We start from the raw sequence: 19016 nt of genomic DNA on the forward strand, positions 1-19016 counted from the left end.
TCTGTTGTTTCGAACCAAAAAAGAAAATAGAAATGTTGTCTTTGATAATCACTTTACAGGATTTGTCTGTAAATGCAAAATCTGTGGAAAGCACGTTTTAATTTCTACTAATAAATTATATAATCTATCCTCAGTATTATTATTAATATTAAATGTTAATATATATTTTACTATACATAAAAAATGTATTCCTATTTTTATGTATGTGCATTATATTTATTAGACCTGGTAAAATATTTCTCTTTACATGTAGCGACATTAATTATCTATATTGGATGTATATGCATTTATTCATTTTAAATCAGGTTCCAAGGAATGTCAAAGGAGTTTATCAAATTCAAATATTGAGTTGACCGACGTTGTTTTTTTTTTGTCATTGCTTCATTTCAACTGAAAAGATAGCGAAATGTAAAGATGCAAATTTAGCTTTAGCCAATTCATTGGTGGAAGGTCGGGGGGGGGGGGGGGGGGGAACGGAACTTTCTCCCTGATATTCGGCATGTTGTCGATCGCCACATTCAGTCATCCCAGCCAAAGTTGTGCGCAGTCATCTGGTAGAACTTCATGTTAAAGGGCCGGTAGAAGTCTCTGAGGCGGCGCACCACCTCTGGGCGGATGTCTGGGTGGGTGCGCCCTTTGGTTTTGCCCAGGCAGTGGGGCTTGCTGCTGCCCTCCGCCTTCTTTAGGCACGGGAACCCCTTGGTCTGGTTGAAGTAGAAATGTTTGTCGGTGATGATGCGCTTGAGGCCCAGGAAGTCCTGCACGCGTCCCAGCTCGCCGGCCGGGTCGCTGATGAGCCGCTCGCCGCTCACAAACAGGATCTGCTCCATGGGGAAGTACTGCAACCAGTTGTCCAGGTGCTTGGCGTAGATGCCGATCTGGATGGCGCTCCACGACGTGTCGATGAGGCCCGTAGTCCTGTTCTTGAAGGTGAGGCTCTCGAAGGACGGAATGTCGGGCTTCTTGGACAGCGTCTGAGTGTAGTCCGAGATGGCCCGGGTGACCGGGTCCCGCACCACCACGATCAACTTGGTGTCCCGCGACATGGCCGAAATCCGAGCGGGTACCTCTTTGGTCACGAAGTAGCTGGGGGTCTTCTCCATGGTGATCTGGCCCTCCAAGGTCTTGGGCATCAGATCCCTGTCAGGATGAGAGACGGGAAAGAATGAATCACACGATGGTGTGAAATCCCGTCAAAATAGGAAAGTAGTACAACGTCAATACCGAGATTGAGCTCGGAGCTGACAAGCGGTATATCATGGATGGATGGCTCCCTTTCACACGGACACAGGAAATGTGACAGAGGCCGCTGCAGCTTCAATCAGTGAAGAATAACACGGGACCGCGTTTATTTATTTGATCTTGATCAGGTGTCTGCTGAGAGAGGGTGGTGCGGGCAAATATTGATTCTTGCAGTGTCGGCGTGTCCTGGGACGTCGGGACATTCTTGCGGTGAACACCTCCAGGATTCCACCACCGTGTGGCTTTCAGGGGTTTATGAAAGCAAGCTGGCTGCTCCCCGGGGGGGGGGGGGGGGCTTTTTTTTGTTTGCAGCCACATGAGGGATGTTAGGATGCGTGCTTGCGTGCGTGCGTGTTTTTGGCGCTTGCGACTTTCCCGTCATGCTGCTGCAAGTGCAACTTTTGAAAGAGGATACTTTCTCTATTATACAATGTGAAGCCCACTTATGAAATCTTGAAAAGTCTAGAGGGCCTCTCGGCATAATTGATCACCTGTTTAAACCAAAGATGAACATCATCAGCCCTGCGTGTGTTTTTCTCACTTCTCGTGCTTCATCAAGTTTATTTGAAATTCGGTGGCGGGTGGTGTGATTCCGCTCGAAGCCGGGAGCGAAGCAATTCTACTTATTCGACCGTTGATTCCAAACCTCCCTGAAATGAAACCCCACTGATGAAAACCGCGTCATAAATCCAGACTCAAATATTTACGCCGACAAAGCTGCGCGAAGACATTTTCTTGGCGAAACGTCCCGACCTCTCTTTCTGCACTCGCCACCCGGCAACGCGAAGCAAAGCAGGTAAAAAGCAAACCATGAATGATTAACAGCGCCTCTTTCTCCGCCATTTAGAACCTCTGCAGAATGCAGTTTTAAAATTCACCCAAGTACAGAACGCAGACGTCAATTATTCATCGGCCTCACCAGGCGAGGACTGAAGCCGACGAAGTGGCCGCCGGGTCGAACGTCCCGCTAAGCGCCCAGCTAAACTCAAGTCTGAAGCTACTTCCTGCAGGCTACCTGATCGAAAGTACCTTGTAGTCCAATTCTGTTATGGTAACGTTCTGCCATTTACAAAATCGAACCGCGAATTTTCCGAAATGTCATAGAGGCAGGACGGCAGTTGAGAGAAAGGAAATAGCAGCATCTACAAATGGCCACAGCAAGTCTTCGATGGGCAAATGCTAGCTGATGAGCTAGTCAGCTGAAATTAGCGTGCTAGCTAGCTGATGAGCTAGCATTAGCGATGCCTGCTGGAAATTCTCTCATCAAGCTTGATGTCGGCACTGACAAATCGCCTTCCTGCCGCTAGCGTTAATTTCAGCTCAAGGAAAAGCAGCCTCATGCGCGAGAACATCATTGGGTGTATGAAAAAGAGATGAGGCTGCGCTAAAGGAGGCATCCATATTTGATGCCGAGTGTCATGCTTGTTCTGTGGTCAATGTAGCAAAGGCACGAGGGGTGTGAAGGGCCACTCGGTTGGGGTGGGGGCAGTTTCAGGGTCAGTGAGGTGGATGGCGGTGTGGTGGTGTGTGTGACACGAAGCCAAACAAGTGCGCAAGTCATCGCGCGTGATTTCCCAGGACGGCGAACCAGGAAAAAGTCCACTCAGATGGCCAGTTTCAAAGAGCGGGATTGTAATATTATAATTGTCCTTCATGCAATTTGTTTGAAGACTTTTTTTCTGCTCCCGGGCTCCCCTTCTGTCAGCTTGGCCAATTCATGTGCAGTCCAGAGCTAGCATCGCACTCGCTCCTTGACCTCGCCGGGCGTAAGAAAGTGTTTGACCGCTCCTCCAGGTTTGACTTTGACGTCTTCATCTGACCGCTTTAAATCAAACTTACATCTTGCTGGCTCGGTTTTCCTTTGGGAGGCGAGCAAGAAAAACAGTGAGAACAAGACGACTTTTGGAGGAATTTGGATGCGGCGTAGGAACGTCTTGTGAACCTGTCAGGACTTTGACGTCACAGGTGGAAAAGAACAAATGGGATGCCAGGACTTGCCGGTTCGAAAGCATGCCCTCGCTTTTTCATCGCTCAATGCTGTCTTTGTAGGATTAAAAAAATAAATAAAAAATTGAATAGCTCGGATGCATCGCTCGTTTCCCGCCGCTCGTAAACGAACGTGACTCATGTCTGCCTGTCATACGAAAGCCGCAAAATCAACGCCTACATGCCCCGCCGGGTCTTGCGGACAATACGGCAGCCGCCTCCTGGCGTTGTCCTTCCAGGAAACGAAAAGCTTTGGACGGCAGCCAGCGTCTTGTCAATGGACAAGTGGCGGTAAGGAGGCAGAAGTGCTTCCTCCTTCACACGGCAGGCCCTTTTGATTCATTTTCCCTGCTCCCGCTGCCAGGCAGGCATAAATACACTCACACCCGCAGCGAGCTCCCCTGCCACTGCCAGCAGATAATCATCTTGTAATTGGCTCAATATTTCTGCTGTTTGCCGGCCAAGCAAAGGCCAACTCGCCGAGGCTCGGACCGCGCCGCAGATTTTCCAGGTCAGTGGATGCAAGCTTAGGAGGTCGCGGCGGTGATTTCGAGTAATGGTTTGCTTGGTGGTGAAGAGGAAAGCCCGACGAGCCTCCAGGCTTTGAACGTTCAAGATTTTTACCTGCTTTGCTTCCAGTTTGGCAAGAAAAGTAGAATATGATCGGCATTGGCCAAATGTGTTCATTAATTTTCAGTGAGATTCTGGGTCTGAATCTTATGTTGCAAAGTGAGATTGCCTTCGAGGGCTGAATTATCCTAAAATTCTGGTGGCTTGATAATGGAAAAAAAAAAGATTCCTTGTTTTCAGGCAGTTTCTTGAGACTTTTTTTGTGGGTCGTGCTAGACGTGTCAACTAGATTTTAATTTGCTCCTTGAAATCTAAATTAAAAAAAAAAAAAAAACAAACACTTCTGGGATGGGGCCTTTTGAGACAATTTGGGACCCCCAGACGCACTTGGTCTTAACCAAGAACTGTTTTCAAGTTTGAGAGTGCAAGAATGTTCATCTCATGATGTTACAATACATTATAATATTCCTTCCAGATGATTTTTTCTTTGCTAGCTTTTATTTCTACCAGTATGAGCAAACATTTGGACAGCATTCATCATCATCATCATCATCATCATCATCATCATCAAATGTGAACACAGAACCAACTCACTAGAAAAGATACATTGCCAGCCCCACCAACCAACTCACGAGAAAAGATACATTGCCAGCACCCCCGGCCCCCACCACACCGGGAAATGCAGCGTCGAAATGACCAGCCCCCACCACACCGGGAAATGCAGCGTCGAAATGACACGGAGGTAGATGCCTGTTTTTTCTCACCCTAATAGCTTCAACATATGTTATCTGTCACCACAACACATTAAAACGGATTTATGGCACATTGGCCGTCCATTTATTTCAATCAAACCGTTGCACGTTTCAGCGTGGCAAGCAGTTCGCCAACACTTTTATCCCTAAACGCCAGATTTTTTCCAGCTAATCCAAATCAACCTTCAAAGAACAGACGGCATTTTTCAAAATGTTTCAGTGGCTCAAGGATATTTGTCATACTCCTCTGAAGTATTTTGTACGTCAGTTCAAATGTGTTCCCGCGACAATACATTTATCATGGACATTTCGATCAATCTCACGATCAAGTTCCGGTTATTCTAAAAACGGACTTTTTTTTTTCTTGGACTCGTTTTTCCGCCCGAGTGACGTCGCTATCTCAGTTTGCTTCTTTATCAAGAAAAAAATAGCCTGTCATTTCCACGGCGGATGACTCCCAGACGGCGTCGCCGCATGTTTTTTTTTTTTTTTTTCTCCCAGAGACTGGATGATGGCTCTCTTATCTTGTAATTGTCTAGTCTCTTCAAATTGCTTCCTACCCCCGGACGGTTCTCATGCGCCACCCCGCTTGTTTTCTGCCAGTCTGGAGAATTTTGCTTTTGTGTGTGGTGCTTTTTTTCCTTTAAAGATACCATCTTGAAAACCTTTTCTATTATCCTGCTTATTCACTAAGTCGGAACTCGGGGGGGAAAAAAAAAATCCAAATAAACTTCAGCTCATGGCTGCCAGGGTTTGATCCCGACATTGTTTTGAATCTTTTGACGAATATATCCAAGACCGTGTCAAAATGGTTGCTGACATGTTTTGTTTTGTTTTTTTGGAGCGTGGAAGTAGTCTAATAGAGTTGCGCAATCTGTGTGTGGATGTTGGACAGATGATTTGGAAAGGCAGCGATGAACATCAATTGTTGTTTTGGACAACCAAATATTGGGCAATTTAATGCACGTCCTGTCAATATTAATAACAAGGGCCCCGTTGTGATTGATGTTTTGGCGGGCGCAGCTGATTCAGATTTTTTGGCACAATAAAATCCCCATAACCGATTAATGGGCCAATAAAAACTCTTTTGGTACCTTGACGCTTACAAGAACAAACATATGAATGACAGAACGTTTGACTATTTTGACAATATATTGTGCTTTAGTAGCTATTAATCTTCGAAAAGAGAGAAAAATTGCCATCGGATGATCTTTTGCCCAAAATATTTTCTGGGCAAATGTCTTGTTGTGATGAATGTGTTGATATTTTTTTGTCATCAGTTTTATTGTTGCATGACTCAAAACAATGCCTTTTAAGTGGGTTTTATTTTGAGTTTTCTTTTTTTTTTTTTTTTTGAAGGGTGGTAGCAGTGTAAAGGGTGTGGGTACATTGCTTTAATGAATGGGAAAGTCTGCCTGGTACTACGCTTTGTCGAACTGCCATAACATGAACATGTTTTGTGGTACACTTATCTGCTTTGGTACAGTTCTTGCCGAGGGTTTGCTGAATGTGTCCGGTGGCATCTTTATGCAAATATTCATTTTCATAATGGAGTTTTCTTCTGTCATAGAAAAAAAAAATCCATAGAAAAAGCCGATTTTCTCCTTCTGGGTTCTCGCCACAGTAATCCATCTCATCTGGGGGGCTCCACTTGGAAAACATCCATCTCACCCTCAAATATTAGAGGCCGGGAAAATGAAGCGGGAAGGAAAAAAATAAAAATAATCAGACATGTGCTATTTGTGAGATATGGATTATAAATGGACTATGAGAGAATATTGTACCACACGCTCTCATCGTCGAAATAACATCTCGTAAAAATAAATACACTACTCACCTTGCCCTCTAGTTTATCCTCATTTTTCTTTCCCGTACCGAACGAGCTGCCGCCATCCAGCAGAGTAAAAATTTTATAGAGTTAGCTTTTGCCGGTGCGTCCTTATAAATTTATTTATACAACAGGATCTGTCTTTTTTTTTTTTTTCCCCCCCGCCACACTGTGCAGTGCCAGTCAGTCCCCAGTTTATTGCATAAGGGAGAGGGGCAAAAAGAAAAAGAAAAAAACAGCTTTATCTTTACGGCAAAGCGCTCGGTGAATTATTCAGCCAGAAGGTGTATCAGTGAGGTGCGGCGTGAGGAAGACGGCTTCGGGTGAGGAAGGATAAAGGCACACCGATATGTCATAACTCAACTTAGAAGTGTATTATTTTAAAGCCTGAATCGGGAACTGGATGAACTGGCATGTGGGGCGCAAACATGCTGATAAAGTCGCATGCCGTACCGCTGCCTGCTTCCAAAACATCCGAAATATGCTACGCATAATATAGTACAAGTTTGTGTTCCCAATTGCTAATATGGCACAGTATGGATTGATACTGTCGATAGAGGATCTGTTCTACATGAAATACAATTTTTGCTGCTGTTCACATTGACATCTGCATTGACTGTATCGTATGCACCGTATGCTCGCTGTCAAATTCCAAAGCAGACAAAGTAACAGAATGAAAGATTTGTCAAAAAAGTTTGCAGGTCCTTTCAGTGTTCTGGGTCATCTTCTCACTAGCTTACTTTCCAAAATTGTCTTTGACGCGAGCTATTAGCCTGGCTAATAGCTTGTTTGTTACTTGAGGAATTAGCACTCTTGCCTGGAGCTCTGTGTTCTTTTTAAGCAGTCCGTGCACTCTCGCGGCCCGCTGCGAAGGCATATTTCAAGCCCTCGCATTACTTTTTCATACTTCCCTGACCCACTTTGCGGCGATGACACTGGAGCGGGATTAGCTTCACTGACACTTCCTCTCTTTGCCAAGTCAGCTTTTAGCGGGTTTAAGCGGCTCGCGGAAAGATAAGATACCTTAACGTTTAATAGCAAAGCTTATTTTTAACGTATTGTCCTCCCCGGAATGTTGGCTTACATGGTCAATGTGGCGTCATTAGGACCACCGCTACCACCAACCCACCTCCACCACCCAATATTTTTCTCTCTGGTGCTCAGTTAATCTGAGGGCGTTCAAATGCTCCACATAAGCCTGATTTGAATACATCAAGTAAAAATGATGGCGTGCACAATAGCACTTTGGAGTTGGGGTGGTACGCTCTGTGATAATTAGCCCGCAGCTCTTGTCTTTGGGATGGTTACTATGGCAACGCGCTCCAAAATGAGCCCGTTGGTGAGTGAAAATCAAACGTTCGCACTCGAGTGCGATAACAGATCCATAAGCCGCGAAAAAAAGTATTTCACTGGCAAAAAGACAATCCCATCCCGTTAGTCCTTCTTTCTTATTCCTTTCGCCGGAAATCCCTTTGCCGCAATTCTTGTCTTTCATATCATCCCCCTTTCGTAGGTTCTTGGGTTTCTATTGCTCAGTCTATTCGATAATAGGTGCCTCAGTGGGTAAAGACTTGATTCGGAACCAGACCAAGGATTAAAAAAAAAAAAAAGGTCAATTCAGAGACACAAAGAACAAACTTCTGCGTTGGAAACGTTTACTTTCTGTTGCTAACCAAAACAGCAGCAACTACAGAGGCACGTAAATGCTCTTGCCGATGAATTGGTCCGGTGTTATCTGGAGCCGTTTTGCGGAAAAGGTTGAAATAAAGTGTTTGGGGTGACGTTTCACAACGGCGAGAAGCAGTGAAACTTCATCTGAGTATGAAAGCGGAGAGTCGAAGCGCAGCGAAAGCCAAATATCTGACAGTAAAACTTTTAAAACGCAGGCGTGCGCTTCACTCGTGGAGAAGCAGCACGTTTACGAGATAGCTTAAAAAAAACCCGTCGGTGCAAAGTACCCGGCTCCGGTTTCTGTCCAAAGCGACGAAAGTCGAGGCGGGCGTGAGAGTCCGGCGTGACATGGGAGAGCGTCAACGTGATTATGCCAGCTCTTCTTTTCCGTGTGTTCCGCCATTCCTCGTTCCATTTCTCCCAGGCTCGGAAACACAAAGCGCCTGGCAGCGTCCGTCGCTTCCCGCGTCTTCGTGCCAAGCCACAGCGAGAGCGCCACAGACGGGATTAACAACTACGGGTGCTCCCCACTTAGCACAACTCAACATAAACCACGAAACCTCTGACATTTTCCCCTTAAATTTTTTTTGGGGAGAGATTGACATTTTTTTAAATATACTGTACATTGATTATAATTTTGCAAAATCTTTTAGAAATTTAAAAAAACTACTTTTGACTTTTTTATTTTGCTTTTAAATTATTTTGTATGTAAATGCATTTGAATGCTGCATTTATATATATTTTTTTTAAGATTTTTTTTTTTCTCATAATATCACAATTATTTGACTTACCCGATCTCTCAAAATCAGACCTTTGCCTTTAACATTAACTCCTGCGAGGTTGTGACTTATTTTCCTCATAGTATTATCGTATTATGACTTTGGTGTAAAATTGCAACATTATCCTCATGACAACTTTTTGCCCTAAAAATCTTGATATATTCTCTAAAGATGTTACTTTTGTCTCACAAGATTAGATTCAGGTAGTGATGTCAACTGCGTAGGTTCAAACACCCAAAACTACTCTGGTTGAAGACTGCTGAGCACTTGTCAACTCGGTTGCTAAACCAAACAGCAGCACTTTACTACAATAAACCAAGTGTGCAGGCTCTAGAGACGTTTTACCATAACAAGCAGGAAGTGTTTAAGGTCACGTTACACGAGACCGGCAAGGCGGGACGGCGCGGTGAGAAAAAGGTGAAAAATGTTCCAGGCCAAACTGGAGGCAGCGGCTGCCGGCGGCTCGGCTGGGAACCCCCACCAATTAACCCCCCCACCCCCTGCCCACGTTGTGAGAAAGCATGGGTTGGGCGGGGGGAGGCTCCTACTCTTCCTCCCCAGAGTGTAGCGAGGTAACTCCATCCTCGAGGCTCAACATGAAGTGTAACAGAGGACGGTGGTGTGTGAGCTGCCGTTGACAACGTGCTAATGTTTTAGCCTGTTGGGCCCCGCCGTGTGGAAACGGATGGCGTTTGGAATAAAATAGCATGACTGGGGGCCTGAGGACAAAGGATGCAGTGTAGTGCAGGTCGCCCTCGCCCGTGAGGCGTCCTAACCCTCTCGTGTTTCTCGAAAATAAATATTAGAAACGCAAGCTAAATAAATTGGATTGGACTTCAGTTCTGCAATGTGATTGGCCTCTTTGCATTTCTGGGGCGGGCCTTGCCGAAAGGTGAATGAAGCGCAACCATTCAATTTATGAAGACAATTTAACCCATCTGTCATCAAGCCAATTACATTTGTTTAAGCATGGTTTGCGTCGCCATGGATACGTTAAATGAGGCATTCACAGACCCGATAATTGACAATATCAATCAGAAGGATATTTTTCAATCTTCCCCTCTGACACCATCGTCCTAAAAAGGCACATTAACATTGAGATAGAACTCCGCCGGGCTCAATTGACGGATCCGGGCGTGGAGAAACGCTTCCGCCTGTCCACACTACAATTTGAACAATGAATGCGGAAAGCACATCAACAGTCATCCTTCACAAGATACACGATGAGAAGATAAGCCGCAAAGCCAAACGAGCCGTGCATTAACGGCGCTCATTTTCCCGACAGTTAAGGCCAATGCGAAGCGCTGTCAGGCACATTAGCATAAAGACTAATGTGCTCACAAACATGCATAAAAAAAAACAACAACACAATTTTAGGTGCAAATCCAAATTTGTTCATCGAAACTGACTTCAATATCGCCTTAAAATATAAAGAATTAATCTATGTTGATATATGATTGCAAAATTTATGGAGTAATTGTTTAACTTTTTGTCTAAATTTGTCTTCATTCAATTTATACACCTAAACAGAGAGCATTTTTGAAGACTTTATTTCTATCTCAGTGATCCGCATACAGCAAAAAAAGCTAACCCAAAAATAAATAAATAAATTTGCGTGAAATTCCGCGGCTTGATGGAATCCAAAGGCAGTTAAATTCTGTCTGCATCCTGGTTTTAAATGACAGTGGTGAGTGGGTTTACTTGAGTTTTATACTGAAAGATTTTTAACATGATCGGGCAAAAAAGTTGATGAGGAAATTTAGCTGGCGGCTTTTTCCAAGGCACGTTTTGTGCATGCAAGACAGAGCTGGCATAAAAGCTTTTTGTGGGTGCGGAGGGAGAGGGTTGGGGGGGGGGGGATATCCCGGCCGCTGCTTGCTGCTGCTGGATTCAGGCCGACAGCGATTAGAAGCCAGAAAAAGTGCAAAATAACATTTAGCGCCGGCGGGCTGCTGAGTGGAAAATAGTGTGACGGTAACAAATGGTGTGTCAGAAGAAGGGTCCGCGTGGGCCTTTCATGCAATGTTTCACCCGGCGCACAGTCGTCAAAGCGTGGCGGCGGCATTGGTGCAGTGGAAGGGGGGGGAGGATTTAGCTTGACAACTCCTGCCTAATTACATCGGCTTGTCTCCGAAGGTCCATAAATCAGCGCCGCAGGTGAATCCGAAAAGAGCACAATCGATGCGCTTGCATCTCGGCAGACTTAATGAGACTCTTACGAAAGGTGAAGATGTTCTCAAGGAAACCCGGCTAAGGCTACATCCTTTCTGAAAATAATGGACATGAGCTTTTTTCTTGAACATCCAACTTGAGTGTTTATACAATGACATGATAGCAGGGGCTCACATGGGGGGCATCAATTATACAGATAAGCAAATGATAATAAATGGCTCTTATCAAATAACTGTCCGGCGATCCGCGGAAAGCGAGGACAACTGGAAAAGAGATGCTCCGGTGATTTGAGGGTCCATAAATCGTGGTGACAAGCTGACTGGATGTTGATGTATAATTACGGGAAACAACGCTTGATTAAAGCGAAGGAGTTATTGCATCTATACGTTTCTATCAGGAGGTGTACGGTTCATCGTGCATGTTTGGCCAAGATCCGAATTGACTGAGAAAGAGATTCGCATTTTATGAACTTTGAAACGTTGCCACCATGAGCCGCCCGCACGCAATGACAAAAACGCAATTTTGTGTCATCAATCCATCCGTGACAAATGGTTAAAATTTGGAAACAATCAGACAAAAAGAATTCGTCCTTCCAAGAGTAGTTTGCTTTTGAAGAGCCAAATAGACCAGAAAATGGCAACTTCAAAGCAAAATGGCTCATATCCTGTGTTTTTTTTTTTTTTCTGGCCTGGCTTCATCAGGCTTTTTTTGTGGGTCCACTCATGATAGTCATGTCTGTAGAATTTGACGTTGGTTGTTGAAACTGGTTTTAGGGGCTAAATTAATAATAATAATAATAATAATAAAAATAATAGGATTAAGAATAATTAAGTCTTCAAGCTTGACTGCATTGCTCCGCCTATATGCGCTGACAAAAATTCAAATCCCTCGCAGTGCGTTCTCTCGAAAACAATAGCTCAAAGTTAAACTGCCTTCTGCGGTTGCATTTTCAAACTATTTTGGGGGCTTTGAAAATAACTCTAAAATGACTGCTTCAAAACAAAATGGCAGAGGACGTCATCATCCACGTGTGGATGTAGCATGAGGGGGGAAAAAAATAAAAGTAAACCACTTAACACGCGGGCTTTCGAACATGGTGTGTCACGCGGGAAGAGAGCGTCCTCCGTTAATGGACGCCTGTCGCAGCTTCCCGGTGAATAATGCAGCTTTGCTAATTGGCCAGGTTAATAATTGATGTGGGTTAGGGGGGCCCCGTACTTGGCAGATAAAGAACAGGCGGGCTCCTGTTCCAGAACATCCCACTCTCACCGATTCCGCCGCTCCTCCTGCTTATTGATGACTCCGTTATGACAGCGAATAAAAATCGCTGGGAGGACGCCCACTCTATGCCTGAAAGTGAAAATGACATCTCAAAATGGCGGCCCTAATTCAGTCCAAACAATCGTTTCGTTTGTGATTCAACAATTACGCTTTTGAGCCAAGTTAAAAAAAAATAAATTAAAAAATACGATTGTTTCGGTACTTAGGTCAAAAAGACAATTGCTTCCAGTTCTTTGGAACACGGCGGACAAGACTGACCTTTTGGCAATGAGCCACATGCTGCTTCACGCAAGACAAAGACACAGCTGAATCGTTTATCTCGAAGCCAACGACAATGATTTAATGTTGCTCACAATGCAGAAGGATGCCAGCAGATGGGAGGGAAAAAGATGGGAGTGGTGAAGGAGGAGCGCATACGGGATGGTCGGAAAAAAATGGATTTGACCGTAAAGGTGATTTAACCCTCGTTCTTGAGGTGTCCGCTTTCCACATAAAAGCAGCCCATAAAAAGAAAGTCATCCGGGGCGTGTGGGGTCGACACCTTTACACCAGGAAACAATAGGATCAATAAGTCAGTGGGTGTTCAAAGAATTCCTGACCAGCCAAAAGCTTGACAATGGTGGATAAAAACCAATAAGTGAGGCTAAGAACGGACGTTTTTGTTGCTGTTATTTTGGGGATAAATAAATCAGCTTTTAAAGAGGTTTTTCATAGCTCAAACCCACATTTTGCAGATGAGTGTACGCCACCCTAAAATGAAAATTTTGCTGTAAAAGCCATTTTTATTTGTAATGTGAAATTTGTTGATCAGGAGGAGACCCACAAAAAATTGCAGAAGCAGAATGCAGCCTCCAAACCAGTTTCCCATTGGAACATAAAATTTGGTAGGTGTGCCTAAATCCAGAAACAAAAAATCTAAAAAAATAACAACAGGAAGTCCACCATTTTGGTTTGAAGTGGCCATTTAAAGGAATTTTTTTTCCCCCCCTGCATCTAAACTCGAGAAATTGTCTCACCGTTCTGCAGAATTCATTTCGAATTAAGCCCCCATCAGCCATTTTACTTTGACACGGACATTTTTAAGGTCTTTTTTTTTTTCGGGTGTCTTCAGAGGACACGTTACCCGACACCATTTAAACCGATTTCGGCCCAATTTGAACCGGATAACCCGAGATAACGAAACATTTGCGCTTTCGTCATGGCACGCACGTGGGCAGAGCAAGTTTAAGCCTTTTCCTGGTCTATTTGTAAATTATAAATGTCAAGTGTGAAGGAGACGCAGCCGTTGAGGATACCACCCCAGGCTAGACGAACTGGCTGCGGTGTAACTGGTGCACCATGTTTTCCACTTTCCTTGCAGTGTGTCACATCTGTTAGCAGCAGGTTGGATCGAGTGGGGAGGCGGCAGGTGAACTGGAGCCTCAGTGGAGGTCGGGGGGTGGGGGGCTTGGGGGTGTCTCGGGCGGGCTTGTCGCGGTACACCCAGCGGATGTAACGTGATCCGGTTTGAGCCGCCTTTGGATTGTGAAAGTGATTATCGAGGGGGGTCGCGATTGTAAAAGTGGGACGCTCACCTCCCCGCTGAAGGCATGCAACGCGCCGCCGACTGCCATTCAAACCCCCGAGCCGCCCTCCACCTCGGGCGGCAACCTTCTCGCTCGCCAACTCCTTGACCTCCGCCACCCCCTCTGACATCGTTACATTCCCTTAGCAGCTGAACCTGTGAGGCCCCATGCAGGGCTTTCCAAAGTAGTGCCTTGTCAGCAGCTGCCCTGCGGCATGTGGGGAATCTGCCCTGGGGAGGGGGTGTGGGGGGGGGGGGTGTGGGGACAGGTAGCAGGTGCAGGGTTGCTCCACCTGGATCGCAAGCACCTGACGCACTCATCGCTAAAATAAGAGCTGTTGTTAGGCCACTTGTGAGCCAGCCCCAGGCCGTCTGGTACCCAAGCTGTCTTCGGGCAGGAGGCGGGGTACACTCTGAACCTTGAGACAATTTCGAAGGCTCCATTAGCCTGCCACGCATGTTTTTGGAATGAGGGAGGAAAGCGGAGTACCCGGAGAAAACCCACACGGGCACGGGCAGAACATGCAAACTCGTAGTATCATATTTGGAATTGTCATCGGGATTCTTCGTTAGGCTCGTGCAAATCGTTAAAACGCTTGCAGGCCAGCTAGCCTGAAGCTAAGCGGCTAACCGATTGATGACTTTCGAGGGGGTGCGAGAGGGGAGTCTGCTAAATGTGCCACCCTGGGAGCTCCAGCAGATGGTTGTGAAGGGTTTCCTCCTCGTGTTACATTGTTTCAAGGATTTCGTTGTTTGCTCACTTTCGGCGTTTGTGTGTACACAAGTCGGCAACCTGTGCGACCCCAACCCGCCAAGAATCCCCACCCTCCCATCATATCTCCGGTCCGCTTAGCAGCTGTCGCGCCTTTTATGAGGTATTAGCCCATATATTAACCCAGCTTTTATTTTGGGATTCATATTTCCAAAGGAGTGCTCAGAGGGCCACTTTTTATCGAGCGTGCAGAAATACGCAAAAATACACTTCGATCGATCTTATCGTCCACGATGGAGACAGCGTCACATTGATAGCTTTATTAATATTATTAATTTTTTGCAATCGAAAAATATTTTACATTTAAAATACATTTTAATGGTATTGTTTTTTTTTCTTTACCATTTTTACTTCTTTTAAAATTTTAAGTATTCGTGAGATTTTTTTAATTGTTCCACTTATTTTACTTTTTACAATTGAGAATAGTGTGACATCTTTTATACTTGTATTTAAAAATAATTTAAATAAAAAAATGCTCCTAAAATATATGTCGAATTGTCGATGATTTATCTTATAATATTCCACTTTTATAGATTGATTTTTACATTTTTTTTAAATAGTGTGATATCTTGTAACCTATCATTTTTAATGTAAAAAAATATGTATTTTCATTATTTTTCAGAAGTGTAAATTCAACGTGTTTTATTTTTATTAAAAAAACAGCGAGATCTTGAAACATGAAATGTGTATGTCTTAACGGTTCGTGAATTTTTTTTTTAACATTTGAATGTAAAAACTTTTATTCCACTTTTTTACTGTCAAAAATGAAAAACTCAGAAAGCGACAAAAAGAAGGAAGCTCGCTCTGCGTGTATCTTCCGTTTTCCAACTTAAACATTTGCTTTGACAGAAAAAAGTTTTTTTTTCCCCCCCTGGCAGGCAGGCTGAAAGATTGTTCAAGGAAGTTGTTTTTTTTTCCTTTTTCTATGAGCATCCACAGCGAGTGCGCTCTAAGGCACGCACGCTGGCACTCTCGCCGTGCACGTTTTGCTATCTGCAAGCGCCTGTGTGGCGATAGGGCGGCTCGGCGCCAATCGCCCTGGCAGAGTCGCGGACGGAGAACAGACGGCAGGAACCTCCTCAGGCACCAACCTCTGTTTGAGTGCCCGTGTGTGTGTGTGTGTGTGTGTGTGTGTGTGTGTGTGTGTGTCTGTCAGATTATAAAAACGAACAAACTCTGGCACTCTCTGGAATTGGTTCAGATAATATGAATGTAACGTCCAAGTCAATAGAAAGATGTTGATTTCTATTGTGCACAGTGCGACTTATCATGAATAGCTTCTATTCAATCTTGCACAGATTTCACAGTATGGAAGAAAAATAAATAAAAGGGGCTTCATCGGCCCTTATCTTTCATTCGCTACATTTGTAAGAGTTGCCGCAGTCTCGGCCTGACTACGACTGCTTTCTCTCTTGTCCGTCATTGCCGCTCGTTTGCGGGGAAAGATGGCCGACAGCTTCCGCCGCACAACGCCGGCCGACTTGATTAAAGCGAGAGAACGTGCTCGGAAATGAGTTTGCCACCCCGGACCGCTTTATTGATAGATGAAGGGCGACGGCTCGGCCCGGCGTCTCGCGAGGGCGGTGATGAAGGGGTCCCCGCGTTGCGTTCGGCGCCGTGATTGATGCGCTTGGCGTCCGAGTACAGGGAAGTCGCGCGGTGATTCAATTAATCTCAACCTGCGCATTGGTAATTGTTACAGTAAGTGTATGTTAAGACTGGAGCGAGATGGCTTTCCAAGTGAGTCGAGGAACTAATGGTAGCAACATCCTCGCGACAGAGGCTTTCTATTTTTTTTTCCTCTTCGACGCTATTATGATCCCGTTCTCCTTAGATGAGGATTTGCATGTTAATGAGAGCAGCACATTTCTTCTGTCGGCGGACCACAACCAGAGGAGATGATAGATGAACCGTGGCAGGCAGATTAGGGAGGAGGGTTCCCCCCACCCCACACGCGCGCGAGCAATCGTGATCACGGGTGGAAATGGCTTGCAAAGAATTTTAGTCGAAAAACTAATTAGCTGCTGTTATACATTTGGCAATGCATACGTATGTGTATGTGTATGTGTACATATATAGTGTATAATTGTTATTTTAAGAATGGTAAAACAATAATATAACAAATCATATTAGGAGAAAATTTGGGAGTTTAAAAGCAATTAAAAATTGTAATTAAAAATTAAAAGACAACAGGGAATGTTTCATTCAAAGTTGGTTTTTTTCGGGGTGAGAGGCTGAGGGTGGTTGTATAGTACAGTTATAAAAATTGCCAGTCACCCTGGGAGAAGGAAGGATGTTAAAGTTAAATTTTAAAAAATAGGTTGGAATTTTTAAAAGTAGCAATCAAACCAATGAATTTTATTTTTATTTTTCGAGAAATGCAATTGCAGTAAGGCCATGGAGCAAGACAACTTAAAGATGCAACAGCTGATTGTATGTACTGTATGTTAGTAATGACATCTTTTTTTCAGGAGTTGATTGAAATCATGAAATCCCGTCTGATTTTTAGATGGTCTTCGCACTTTCATTTCTACAGCTAAAACAAATGATGTCTGCTCACCCCGTGACATTAGAGCAAGTAGAGTAGTGAGGCGGCACGCAGTGGAAAAAGTCCACTTTTATGACAAACGACAGCGTTTTTGCATCATTGCTTTTGGGCGTGTGAGCGTCTGTTTGGGGGCGCCGGGTGGAAATTCCCACAAGCGGGACAAGTGCGAGGCGGGGGTGCGAGGTGGTGTTGGGCAGGGGGGGGGGGGGGGGGGGACGCTGGAGAAGGAGGCCTGTTGGAGCTGCCATGTCCCATTAAGAGCTTAGGAGGCGTTAAAATATGGTCGGCGGGTTCCCATCGAGGAGGGATTGGCACCGGCGACCCGTCCTGGCCCCCGGCGATAAACAAAGATCCTGCGATGGATGCGCGCCTCCCGCATGCAGACGAGGGATGACATAACTTTTGGATGTGAGGATTCAAATTAAGACGAGTCAGATGTCAGACTCGTTTTCTCGTCGACACGAAACTCTGACGGCATGAAATGGTCCGATTGATGGTTGAGTTTCACATTTCACTGCTTTCACGCAGTTTGCCTTGCAAAAATGAGCTGGCATTTTCTTGCCAATAAATTAAGTTTTCTGGAGTCGGATATGAAATCAGGAAGCCAAAATAAAGTTATACAGCCGCACCGCTGATACTACCTTCAAAGTCGTCGAATTGGAACAAAAACATCACCTGGTGTGCTTTGACAACAGCGTTTGACATAAGGTGAGAGAAGCTGCCCCCCGCCCCCCCGCCCCCTCATTTTCATCAATTTGCACCTTTCGTTTTAGATATGGGAACATTTCCATCTTCCATTTGCTGCTTTTGGTTCCAACGAACTACCGTTATAACTTACAGATTCGTTAAGTCAACAACCAAACCCATCTAATTACCTAATGGTGGGAAGTGGTGTGAAAGACGCAGCAAAATAGCACACGTTCTACCCAGACATGAGCAAAAGGGGCTTCTCATGGTACCTCCGCAGCCTGCGAATTGGTAGGTTGACTTTGTACCTTGTCGGTACAGCGAACAGCAACCTGGGGTAAAAAGGCGGAAAAATTTCCCGCTTTAACCACAAGCCTCTACATGCCTCCCCATGACCCCGTGCCAACCACTTACCATCTAAAGTGGGGGGATGTGTTGGAGGGAGGGTGGGGGCACAATCAAAGGCCAGCACTCCAGCACATGAACTCCTGCCGAGTGGGCCTGCTTGTTTTAACACTTATTTATTCCTCTTTGCCATTCAAGGCTGCTCCTCTTCTAAATGGGCAGCATGAAAAAGGAGGAGGTGGCAAAGGAGGAGGAGGAGGTGGAAAGGGGGGCGGGGGGGGGGCAGCGCGCCGTCCTTGGCGGCACGGTCCAAAATTCCGGGGAATCTTGGCAACGTCTCGGGATAGATGGGACCCTCATGGATATAACCCCCCGCCCCCTCCTCCCTGCAATTCCACAATGGATGAATAGGTAAACAGAAGGGTGAGAAAGAGTGATGGCAAAAAGAGAATGTTCACTCTCATGGAGGAACAAAGAGGGAGGTGTGTGTGTGTGTGTGTGAGTGAGAGAAAGAGAGAGAGAGAGAGACTGCGTGCATGTGTGTGGATGCGTGCGTGTGTGTGCGCGCATGTAGCCAGACAGCTTGTGTATGTATGTATGTATGTGTGTGTGTGTGTGTGTGTGTGTGTGTGTGTGTGTGTGTGTGTGTGTGTGTGTGTACTGTAGAGAAAAAAAAGTTTGGTGGTCCGGCTCGCTAATGGCATAGTTAACTCGACGCAAAAGGTGACTTATTCCTCCTGAGACACCCAGGTAACCTTTATCATGGCCCCTAATCCTTCTATATAGCACGGCCCCATTAGACACACTGTGGAGTTAATG

At 45.2% G+C, this 19016-nt stretch overlaps 1 protein-coding gene across 1 annotated transcript in view; it reads right to left on the minus strand.

The window, feature by feature from the left end:
• Positions 1-373: 373 nt before the first annotated feature.
• LOC109528930 (heparan sulfate glucosamine 3-O-sulfotransferase 3A1-like) overlaps positions 374-19016 on the minus strand; it is a 20870-nt gene continuing 2227 nt past the window's right edge. The window contains exon 2 of the mRNA XM_019891998.1: positions 374-1140. Within this exon, the coding sequence (XP_019747557.1) occupies positions 519-1140 (622 nt within the window). The 3' untranslated portion in view covers positions 374-518. The remainder of the gene's footprint in view (positions 1141-19016) is intronic.

This window comes from Hippocampus comes, unplaced genomic scaffold, assembly GCF_001891065.2.
Source record: "Hippocampus comes isolate QL1 unplaced genomic scaffold, H_comes_QL1_v1.1 scaffold953, whole genome shotgun sequence".
Classification (NCBI taxonomy): Eukaryota; Metazoa; Chordata; class Actinopteri; order Syngnathiformes; family Syngnathidae; genus Hippocampus; species Hippocampus comes.